This window comes from Ctenopharyngodon idella, chromosome 13 (assembly GCF_019924925.1).
Source record: "Ctenopharyngodon idella isolate HZGC_01 chromosome 13, HZGC01, whole genome shotgun sequence".
NCBI classification, from domain to species: domain Eukaryota; kingdom Metazoa; phylum Chordata; class Actinopteri; order Cypriniformes; family Xenocyprididae; genus Ctenopharyngodon; species Ctenopharyngodon idella.
Window position 1 is genome coordinate 126,402 of NC_067232.1, and position 12,749 is coordinate 139,150.

General features: G+C 34.5%; 1 protein-coding gene across 2 annotated transcripts in view; it reads right to left on the reverse strand.

Moving 5' to 3' along the window:
• The window catches only part of LOC127525196 (syntaxin-binding protein 1), a 38,921-nt gene extending 27,904 nt beyond the window's left edge, over positions 1-11,017 (reverse strand). Inside the window, exon 1 of one of the 2 annotated variants that reach the window (XM_051917569.1) lies at positions 10,865-11,017. In XM_051917569.1, the coding sequence (XP_051773529.1) occupies positions 10,865-10,901 (37 nt within the window). In that variant the 5' untranslated portion in view covers positions 10,902-11,017. The remainder of the gene's footprint in view (positions 1-10,864) is intronic. The other variant, XM_051917571.1, reaches the window with a different exon arrangement.
• Positions 11,018-12,749: the final 1,732 nt, after the last annotated feature.

Here is a 12,749-nt window from a genome sequence, read left to right on the forward strand (position 1 = left end):
TTTCAAGAGATGAATTTTTGCAGTGCAGCAGAACTATGCTGGATTAAATCATACTGTACTGTACAGACTTCAGGCCGGGTCTGAGTTAATGAACTCCATTTATTTCTTTTCCTCCTCATATTGGGTAATAAAATGTACCGCAGTCTGTCAGCTATTTGTCACTGCAGGCTGGATCGCTCCAGCACTGACTTTCTCAGTAAGGTGCTGGATAATGTGTTTGGGTTTGATTGATTTATCATATCACCTGGATTTAAAAGTGACACTAACGCAAGACAATTATAAATCAGTCAAACGGTAAATTCCATTTATGTGCATTAAACATTTCAGTTCAGATTCCACTTGGAATTAAAGACAACATGAAATCAAAATCGACTATTCTATGGAATACTGCGGTATTTATTCTAAATATTTTATCATTATTTCTTTTTAATTCATGTGCCCTCGTAATCTTTAATCAAAATAACTTCCCCTCCTCCTGCAACAGCACAAGGGCGGGACAACCTGTCACTCGCGTGAGATCGACCAATAGCAAACCACAACGATCCAATCAATTCCCAATAGGCAAAATCAAGCCCCGCCCTACATTTATTCTTGTTCGAGAAGCCGTTTCACTTGAATATACATCACAATAGGGAAGAAAAGACTATCGCAACTTGTTTTAATGCTGACATTAAAAGTGAATCGGGCTTTGCAGATACATGTTCTCTCGGGTCATGTCAGGCTGATCTCTGCATCACATCACAAAAAGGTAAAGGACAGTGCAGATGCCCTCATATAAGCGCTCACAATTTGTACGAACGAGCTTACAATATACACAAACGACCCACTGTTTCTGTCTCATGCTCCTTCACTTAAACACTGAACCTCTCTCCAGAGTACACCAACTGGAACTGGAGCTCTTCACTCTTCATATATTTAACCTTAATGTAGATGTCTTAATTAAGCACAAGCTGTAGTTTGCGATAAAAGTAGATGTTTGGTTAAATTAAGCTATATCTTACAGCTGTAATCAAAGCGAGGATGTTTGGATGTGCAGTCGCTGCCTGGTTTAGAGTGACTGACTACTAGTTATGTCTAGGGAATTTATTGAACATTCACATAATATTCCTAATGATTTTGCTGATGATATTCAAAAGCAGCATTGTGATGTTGCAATAATGTTAATGTACTTTATTGAATGAATGCATGATTATTAACAATTTAAAGGGTTAGTTCACCCAAAAATGAAAATTATGTCATTAATTACTTACCCTCATGTCGTTCTACACTCGTAAGACCTTCGTTCATCTTTGGAACACAAATTAAGATATTTTTAATTAAATCCGATGGCTCAGTGAGGCCTCCATTGACAGCAATAACACTCCCTTTTTTCAATGCCCAGAAAGCTACTAAAAACATATTTAAAACAGTTCATGTGACTACAGTGGTTCAAACGTAATATTATAAAGCGACAAGAATACTTTTTGTGTACCAAAAATAACAAAATAGCGACTTTATTCCACAATATCTAGTGATAGGTGATTTCAAAACACTGCTTCATGAAGCTTCGAAACTTTACGAATCATTTGTTTCGAATCAGTGGTTCAGAACGCCAAAATCACATTATTTCAGTAAATGAGGCTTCGTTACGTCATAAGTGTTTTGAAACTTCAATAGTTCACGTGACTCTGGCAGTTTGATATGCGCTCCGAACCACTGATTCAAAACAAAAGATTCGTTAAGCTTCGAAGCTTCATGAACTGAGCCATCGGATTTTATCAAAAATATCTTAATTTGTGTTCTGAAGATAAACGAAGGTCTTATGGGTGTGGAACGACATGAGGGTGAGTAATTAATGACCGAATTATCAGGTGAACTAACCCTTTAATTTAATATTTAGAATAATCATTCTGTCTAATCACTCAAATATGTTCACGGAAGGCATTTTTCATGTATTTTCATGTTTTCGTTTTTCATGAAAACTGCTATCTGTTAATATTTTTCAAATTGATTTGGTTCGATTAAACCATCATAATATAAGGAAAATGCTTTAAATTTTAAAAAATTTTAAATATGAGGGAAGAACAAAACACTAAACCTGTTCAAGGTATTTATCTGACAAAAATTTGAGGGGTTAAAGGATTAAACTACAGCTACAGGTTTTATTTTACTATACATAATCATAATCAGTTATGAATATTTCATTGGTTCTCTCTTGTTTTTGCATCTGTTCATAATTTCTTTGTACGACAGCCTGGTCAAAAATTATGTCTGCACAATTTGGCATGTTTCATATCACAAATAAAACAACTGACTCCAAGCACAACTACACAATATGTAGAAAATACACCTTTTTTCATTTATTTTACTGTATTTTACTATTGAATCTTACTGGCTGTCAGTTCAGAATGATGGTTTCATTTATTAACATTAGCTAACTACGTTAGTTAACATGAACTAATGATAAATAATAATTATACAGCATTCATTAATCTTAATGTTAATTTTTACATTTACTAATACATTTTTAAAATCAAAAGTTGTGAGTCAGTTAAGGCACTGTGAACATGAACAATTGTATTTTTATTAGCTAACATTAACAGATTAACTAGTTATTATATTAATTAATGTTAACAAATTAGATCTTATTGTACAGTGTTACCAAGAAGTCATCCTAAAAATCAGAGCAAAAACATATTTAGATAAATAATAAATATTGTCAGAAGGCAATATCACCCAGCTGTCCTATTGGTCAGTAAAAAAAAAAAACTGTATAACCACTCATCGCTGCAGATTTAACCCTCTATATTCCCAGGCTCCCTCAGGGCACTCATTTCATGACCCACTTTTATGCTCAGTCTCTCTGGAATTTTACGGCCATTTACCTTAAAGAGACAGACTGTGGTTTTCCTAATCCTGGTGGATCTGATTTGATTTTCTGATATGAAGACTAAACTTACCTTAAGTTTCATGTTTTGTATTGATGCTTGATTGCATCAGTGACCTTGGTGTTATTTTCCCTCTTATTATTGATCCATGGTTCACTATTAATATCCGCTGAGTTGGACTGCAAACAGAAACTGAATAATTTATTTCTTCTTGAGGAGTTCTATATTAATATATAGAGAGCTTTTTTTAAGGGTATTGGTGTTGTCAGAGCATCTCGTCCACACTGCAGTGTAGTCTATGCGCATAGTATCATATAATGCCCCTGAGAAGGTGACTATCCAATATTGTCCTTGTATAACAGACAGAAGATGCTCCGCTAAACCCCAACCGACGTCACAGAGTCCAAGGACAGAGCATCCATCCACCCACACACACACACACACACACACACATTGACTCGGATGCTGTCCTGCTGGTATAGAATTTCAGCCTGCTGAGTCATTACTCAACACACCCATTCAATGAATGTACAGGAGAGCTTTTTGAGGAAGAAAGCCAATTATAATTGTAAATATTATTCATTTAATGGCTAATAAAGAATAAACAGCCTAAAATTCTATACTATTTTGTCTAAATTAAAAATAAATTCATTTTGAGGTTTGCTGCAGACTACATTTGTTATTAAAATTATTTTATTTTTAAACATTTTATTTTTGGGTGTTTATTTATATGGTGTTGTTATAGTAAATGTTCACATTATTGATGTCATTAATCACTTTTCAGATGATGGCAAAGGGGTAACACTTTTCAATACGGTTTCATTAGTTAAGATTAGTTAAAGGATTAGTTCACTTTAAAATGAAAATTACCCCAACCAACAAGTATGAGCTGAAGAAAGTGCATCCATCCATCATAAACATACTCCACACGGCTCTGAGGGGGTTAATAAAGGCTTTCTGAAGGGAAGCGATGCGTTTTTGTGAGAAAAATATCCATATTTAACAAGTTAGGAAGTAAAATATTTAGCTTCCGCCAGATCGCCTTTCATATTCAAATAGAATAGGAAAGGCGTAGGACGTAGCGTAAGCGTTTTGAACTGCGAGAGTTTGACACTTTTTTCGTGAGTTGAATATGGAAGGTGGTCTGGTGGAAGCTAGATATTTTACTTCATAACTTGTTAAATATGGATATTTTTCTCACAAAAACGCATCGCTTCCCTTTAGAAAGCCTTTATTAACCCCCTCAGAGCCGTGTGGAGTATGTTTATGATGGATTGTTTATGATGCAAGTTATGAAGTAAAATATCTAGCTTCCACCAGACCACCTTCCATATTCAACTCACGAAACCCCCCGGAGCCATGTGGAGTACATTTTGCTTTTACATTTCTTCAGCTTCATACTCGTTGGTCCCGTTCACTGCCATTATAAAGCTCAGATGCGGCAGGATATTTATTAATATATCTCTGATTGTGTTCATCAGAAAGAAGAGAGTCATATATACTTCGGATGGCTTGAGGGTGAGTAAAGCTTGGGGTAATTAATTACTACATTAACTAAGAATGAACAATACTTCTACAGCATTTATTAATCTTAGTCAATGTCAATTTCAGCATTTTGTAATACATTATTAAAATCAAATGTTAATAAAGATGAATAAATACTGTAACAAATGTATTGCTCATTGTTAGTTCATGTCAGTTAATGCATTAACTAATGTTAACAAATGCGACCTTATTGTAAAGCGTTACCAGCAAAGGTAATCTAACTGTAAATATAGGGGAAATGAGTAGTCACAAATAAATATCCAATATCAACCGATACCAATAAATGCGATAATCGATTTGGTACTGATATGTTGGGCATCCCTAACTTTATCTATTTTATTACAACAGAACATATTGCTCAGAAATATGTGTGTGATCTCAAAAATCCAAACTGTGTTGTTTGTTTGGCAATTTGAAAATGTTAAAAAAAAAAAAATTCATATCTCAAATTTAATTTCTTACCTCACAGATATCAGTGTGTTTTGTAACCTTACTGTGAAATAAAGGTTAAAAATAAAGGTTCTTTGTTGCTATTGATGGTTCCATGAAGAATCTTTAACATTCATTGGTTTTTTTTTTTTTTTCATTACCCAAAAGGGTTTTAAAATTCTCTTCATGCTAAGAAAAAATTATTCTTTTAAGAATTCTTCACTGTAAGGTTCTTTGTGCAACCAAAAATGGTTCTTCCATGGTATAGCTATGAAAAAACCCTTTTGGAACCTATTTTGTTTTATTCTGTTCTGTAGTAGTTAATTTTAGCACTGTCTGTCTCAGTGGGACTGTGTCTTTTATCCTCAGGTCTGATTTATTTTTCCCCAGAGCTCTTCACGCTGGCTCATTTTCATAGGAAAGCCATAAACCCAGGCTGAATGGGAGGAATTGGTTGATGTATTCTGGGAGAGTCAGCAAAGAGCTTGAACTAAACGTTATCTTCATTCTTTAAATATTAACTTGAATATAATGTCATATAAAAGCATCCCAAATCAGATCATGCCATTGGTAACACCCAGGGAGAAACTATAAAACTGTATGAACAATTGCAAGCTCATGGCTGATCTAAATAGAAATCTATAATTCATTTCGACTGTTGGTACATTTTGCATTCGCCTGCAGAGATTGGAAAATGTTACACTGGTCTGTGCATCCCTGCACAAAGCTAATGCAACACCCAAATGTCAGGGCGAGTGCAATCATGGATAATGACAGGCTAGTGGTGCATTTCAGACCTAGAGAAAGCCATTCTGGTATACAGTAGACTAATACACAGTGTGATTTATTCATCTTTAATGCGTTTCATGGATTTCCAATTGGTCTTTGGAATTAAAAAATAAGAGGGTCATTGTCAGCAATATAGATGACTAGCCTGTTTTTTTTTTTTTCATATAAATTATTCTTGTCCTACTTCACTTTGGTTGGTTTGTCATTAGTGCTGCTTGATAACGCAAGCATCTGTATTTCTATTGCTCATATGGAAATGGATGAAGACTTTTCTAAGAGATAAGACCATTTTTTTCTGACAGGTGATAAAATGGACTGTGGCAATGTGTTTTGAACAGATAAGCACCCATTTTAAACCAACCAAGATGGTTGGCTGGTCTTAGCTGGTAGTCTTGACTACCTAAAAAGTGCTCAAAAACCTTCTAAAACCATCCTTAGGCTGGTTTAAGCTTTACTACCGATCACTGTTCTTAGAATATGTAAGATCTAGTTTGTATTGCTACTGCCTCTTTAATTCCACTCTGTCCTTCATTTAACCCCTCATTCTTTTTTCATTTAGACTAGAATTAATCATCATTAACCGTTATTTCTATCCTGGTGTGTGTCTGTTCGATGGGTTCTTTATATACAATGGAGGTTTGCTTGTGTATTGAATTGGAGAAGAAAGCTAACCTTGATCAGTAGCTACTGAATGCAGTTCTGAAACAATAACGAGCCACATACTGAATCCATGCTCTCCAGTGCTCATTCATACTCCCATATATTAAAACTTATCCATTGTCACAAATGGTTCTCAATACATACCACGTTATATACAGGAACGGGCTCTCTCTTTGAGTGTTAAGGGAGTTATAAATGTCCTCCGTTCAAGTCAAGCATGAATCACACGCTTGCAATTTGCTGCAAGGCACATTGACTGTCCTCTCTTCACTTGCCATACACAAGTATACACATTATGATCAAGGACTCTCGTCTTAAAGGTGCTGTAAGCGAATTTCTGAAAAACACTGTTAATATTTGAAATTAACCCAAACAAACACTCCCCTTCCCTTCCCTGGGTTAAAAACAACCCAAGTTGGGTTGAAAATGGACAAACTCAGCGATTGGATTGTTTTAACCCAGCGGTTGGGTTAAATGTTTGCCCAACATGCTGGGCAGTTTTATTTAACCCAGCTACTGTTTAAAAATGACTTTATGGCTGGCTTAAAATGAACCCAAAATAGGTTCAATAATCAAAAGGTGAACATTTATTAATAAGCAATTTAATAAATGTTTATTGTTTAATTATTATTCATTAAACTTATTAATAAATGTTCATTTATTAAACATATTAATACATGTTAATTTCATTTTAAACAAGCAATTCAGTAATTTTTAAACAATAGTTGAGTTAAATAAAATTACAAAGATTTAACCCAACCGCTGGGTTAAAGCAACCCAGTTGCTGGGTTTGTCCATTTTCAACCCAACTTAGGTCATTTTAAACCCAGCATTTTTTAGTGTTCCTTTATTGCTCCGATTTGCAAGAGTGGATGTCTCTTTATCATAAATGAAGCGAAGCAAATTAATGCTTTGTGAAAAATAAAGCGAAGATGATGAACGGACGACAAGGAAGAACAAAAAATGAACATACAGTACACAAGAGTATATAAAAGTAAGAGTTCGTTGTTAGTCAGCAGCAGCACACCAGCTCCAGACAAACAATGGCACTCAAAACTGTCCTGTTATTATAGCTAACATTACAACAACAACATATCTTGGTTCTGTGAAACATAGCAAAACCAATGTTACTCACATATGGAGCAGAAACAATGCAACCTCCATTTTCAGGCCATCCCTCTTCCAACACTGGAAAGCTTTTTCTAATATTAACATGGGTTTCTTTTGTAATGTCTCTCAGCCATCTCTCTTTCTACAGTCTTTCTTCAAATCTCCCTCTTGCTCACTCTCTCTCCTTCCCCATCATGAGTGGATACGGCCCCTACTGCTGATTGGCTGCTCTGTCCAATCCACTTTCAACAGTGTTTCTCAGAAATCACTCACTGCACCTTTAATTCAGCTTCATATTATGAGAGTTGTAATCTAAGGGGGTGTCATATACCCCTCATATAGGTTTTGTTTGTGGATGTATTCTGAGAATCCCTTCAGATGTTCTTTATAACTCATTGTATTGGTGAAATTATATAATAAATATATATATAATTATCAAACATAGTAAATATTATATCATTTGATGTGTTTGCAGTATACAGTATCAAACTCTTATTATAATGAGATTTGTGGAGAAATAAAAGGAAATATGTTTCCCTGAATGCTGAATGTATTTGGCTAAATCTGGTAAGTAGGGCATAGTATAAGCTCAATTCATGAAAATGGATCAACAAATAGGCAGGCTAACAAAAGAACTGGTTCACTAGACTAATGCCTATGAAAGACCCTTTAGACAAATACTATGAGTCATTCACACATATGCTTTTCATATCTACATTGCATCCTACAGTGCATATGTACATTTCCCTGTGAATATTGCATATTTTAAACATAAAAACAAAACAATGACAATCTAAGCAAGGATGTACGTGCATTTGGCCAGCCTCCCTCTCATCTATTTGCTCTCTATCTGACCCTGTGTCTGATCCGTATGATGTGTACTGGATCTCATATCCCTGGAGAAGACAGTGAAATCAACACACATGCGCGCACACCCACGGCACATCAGACCACAGGAAAACCAATCCATCATCCTGCGTGTGAGGAAGACAAAATCCAGCGCAGGTGTTCGGAGCACTTATGCCTTTTAATGATCAGGTTTCAGTCGATACTGATTATATGTGTGTCCCTCTCATTTGGGCTGGACAATGCAACAGCATTTTCACTATTATGTCATATTTTCCATTCTTGCAGTCAGCAGGTGTTTAAACAACATTAGCTGATATATGAAACAAACTCAGAATGTTTAATATGATTCTGTTGAATGGTGAGGGCATAATACATGGGTCAATGACAAATAATTGAGGTATGTCTAAGGAAATGGTTTCGGAAATACTTAAAGTCCTCCTGTAGTCAATAATTTAATCCCTTAAAACTCATCTTTGATCACCAAAATGACATTTAATTTTTTAATTTCTTAAAATAGCTTGAATGTAACTCTACACCCTTGCCTCATTTAGTATACACGGATCTATGAATATGCAAATTAGCCCCGTCTCCACTCGCTCGCGCCAGCTCAGAAATGAACTCGCTCAACTTACTAAGGTAAACGCAGCACAAATGGTTTCGCTCTTTACGACGTCGGACACATAACGTTAATTAATATAATTAGCCTTTTGCTTGACTATGTTATCAAACAGCGAATAATGTGTTGCTAATATTACACAAACCCTGTTCCCGTTCGCATGTCAGAGTCAGACAGCTGCCTTCTAACAATCAGTATCCTTACAAACGCTTTGAACAACTCAGAACGTCAGTGGAAAAAGGCGTATAGTTCATCATAACATCGTAATATAAATCATACACTCACCATATTGCTAAATCTACACGATTTTTCATATCAAAAATATACCACTACACGGCTTCTCTCGAGACTCCCCTGCTAGTTTGTTGTTAACGATATGCTAAAGCCCGCCGGCACCTTGACGTGATTGGTTACAATGTAGTTTGTGACGTCACAGACACCAGCGATTCCAAACCGCAGGGTTTTTTTCACTGCAGTTTTAAGGAGAAAATACTCAGCAATAGTGTTGACATGTGAATTTGCACATGGTTCTTCTTAAAGCGTATTAAAAACACCACATAGACATATAAACAACATTATAAACTTGATTTTTACCACAGGGGGACTTTAAATTTTTGGTTTAATATGTTCCTCAATCAAATTTAGACAAAATAATCATAATTTTAAAATCTTTTTCAAACATATTTTTCGAGGTAAAAATATTTTACCCCATTTGACCACAACAAAATTAGTATTTTCATAAAAGGTCAAAATGTGTGTTTTATTGTTTTTTTTTTTATGACCTAAAGGGGTTCTCTTTGAAATCCGCGTTTTATCAGTTTTTTTGTCACATAACTACAAAATGGCTTCCCGCATCTTGTTTACACCAAACTGATTTAATTTGTTGGAAGTTTTTCAAATATTAATATATTATTTGCATTACTTGGTATTAAAAAATAAATAAAATAGGCTATGCCAAACGACTTTTCCCAGCATTTGTTTTTCTCTAAAAAAGCCACACAATGTGTTTATATTATTTTTAATAAATAAATGAACAGATATCGCAACGTTTAAATTTAGATTCCCAATACAAGGCCTGAGATCTCTAAAAAAGAGAGTGAGAACATTAATAGTATATTTCATCAACCTTTCATAGAGTCTATTTCAAAACAACTGTCATTTTATCCTGCTGCATAAGCAAAAATTTCTCTAAAACGAAAGCACCTACAACCGCCATCAATCTGTCTGTACTAAACGCCATTCTGCTATGCCCTACACATGACAGATACAGCTACACATCTGAGGGATGCGCATTTGGTGCTCTCATTTTCCACTATTCAACCGAACATGAACCACTCCGCCATTTAACGATCCAGCTGGAGATGAGAGCCAGCTGCATTCATGTTAAAAGCAGGGGCACTTCCTGGGCAGATCAGTTCACCACCTGGAGCTTTACGCAATGGAATATAATGCTCTGGTGATCAATCACAGGGGTGAGGCTTTGCCAAAACGCACTTATTAAGCTAATTTTCGGAGGTAGAAGGAAGAGTTATGCAAACATCGTTTCAATTGTATTCTCATTAGATATATAGCTAATAATTCGAGTGGAATAAAATAAAACCGCAATGGTCTGTCGACAGAACCCTGCGTAATTCCTCAAACGTCCGTGCAGAATAAGGGCGTTCCTGTGCTGGACCATCTTTACATCGGTGCATCAAGCTTTTTTTTGTGTGTTAGTCTGGTTCTCGTGCCATATATTTATAATTTAAACAACATGCAATGGGAATAAAACCTATTCATGTCATGCTCCACTGATGCACAATGCGCATCCGCAACATCCCGAGAGTAATGTCCTCCCCGTTCAGCACAATGGCAGGGAAACAACCAGCCGCATCCAGGGGGAACTGAACGCTGAGGAACACTCATGACACATGCAACGGCAAGGTAGCATAAAAGAGCACGTACATATGGTTGAACATTAAACCTCAGTAGCCGAGGAGGATTAACATTATGATCTTACTTTCGCCAACGACCGCCTTTAATCCAATTGGTGCCATGATGCTCCTGAGTGTTCGCCCGTGTGCTGTATCTTCTCCTCCCTCTCCTCCTCTTGCTGTCTCTGGCAGAGCGGTGCTGCGCACTCACAGCAGCTGACTGCGGAGATTCGTCACTGCGTAACCGCCCCTCCCTCACACGAGCTCGTGTTTGCCAAACGCTGAGGGCGCAGACACAGAATCACATTCACAAGTGAATTCTTTCTTCAGTGTTTTTTTTTTTTCTTCATGCCATGATCAATGGAGGTTGTAAAATATCCTTGCATCTGTTTCTATGGTATTCATTGTTGGCTGCTACGTGACAAAAAAGAGAAGAGAAGCCACTAAAGGTTTAATATTTTACACTGACTTTTAATTTCACCACCAAACAAAGCAGTTTAGTTTACTTCATTAAATTAAAAACATACATTGTTAAATTACTAATTAAAGATAGGCTATTAAATTACCAATGCAAATAAAAATGATTCATTTCACATTTTACCGTTGTGTCGTACAGTAGCTCTCATCCTGCTGGATCTAGGGCTGCATTTTAGTGAGTTGAACATATTTTGACCGCATGAGGGCGCTAAACATCTACTAAAAATGAACCATTTCAATATTTAACTTCGTTTCAGTGTTATAAAAAAAGACATTAAGATCTTTTGTTTATTTTTATAATATTTATGACTATTTTTTAATCAAAATAATTATTTTAATATGTGACCCTGGACCACAAAACCAGTCATAAGGGTCATTTTTTTTTAAATTGAGACTTATACATCATCTGAAAGCTGAATAAATAAGTTTTTCATTGATGTAAGGTTTGTTAGGATAGGGCAATATCTGGAATCTGAGGGTGCAAAAAAAAAAAAAAAAAATCAAAATATTGAGAAAATCGCCTTTGAAGTTGTCCAAATTAAGTTCTTAGCAATGCATATCCACTCGCAAAATAATTTTTTTATATATATTTACGGTAGGAAATTTACAAAATATCTTCATGGAACATGATCTTTACTTAATATTCAAATGATTTTTGACATAAAAGAAAAATTGATAATTTTGACCCATACAATGGCAATAAATTTTGGCTATTGCTACAAATATACCCATGCGACTTATGACTGGTTTTGTGGTCCAGGGTCACATATATAATTATGTAAACTGTTTTTTACATAGCCTACTAAAATAATATTATATTACAATCATATTGTTTATTTTATAAATTATATTATTTAATTAAAAAATTGTTTTTATAAAATATAATTAGCTATATTAAAAATATAGGCTATTTTTATATCAATATATCTAAATATTTTCATAATGTAATCATATTAAATCATAATATTTTATGAAAGTTTTTATGACATTTTTAAATAATATTTTAAACTTTTTAGGAACTTATTTTATCTGCCATGAAAACTATAAAATCATATTATGTCAATATATTTCATTAAATTATAATATTTTATAAAAGTATTATTTTTAATAATAATATTTAAACTGCGCTTTTCAGGAGATTATATATTATCAAACTTCTGTGCCAAACTATAAAACATTATTATTATTATTATTAAATAACATTATGTTTATTTATTTTGAATTAGACCTATATTATATATATATATATATATATATATATATATATATATATATATATAACATTTATGAATTATTCATTATAAAATGTATTATTATTATTATTATTATTAACAATTATGTATGAAATAAATGATTATATCTTTATAAAATATAATTTTGCCCTTTTTTCCCTTTCCCTTGACTTAAAGAGTAAGCAGAGCAAGCCTAAAAACAGATTCAGTGGTCATTTCAAAACCAAGACGGGTCCCATAAATAAACAAAGCAAAGCCCATC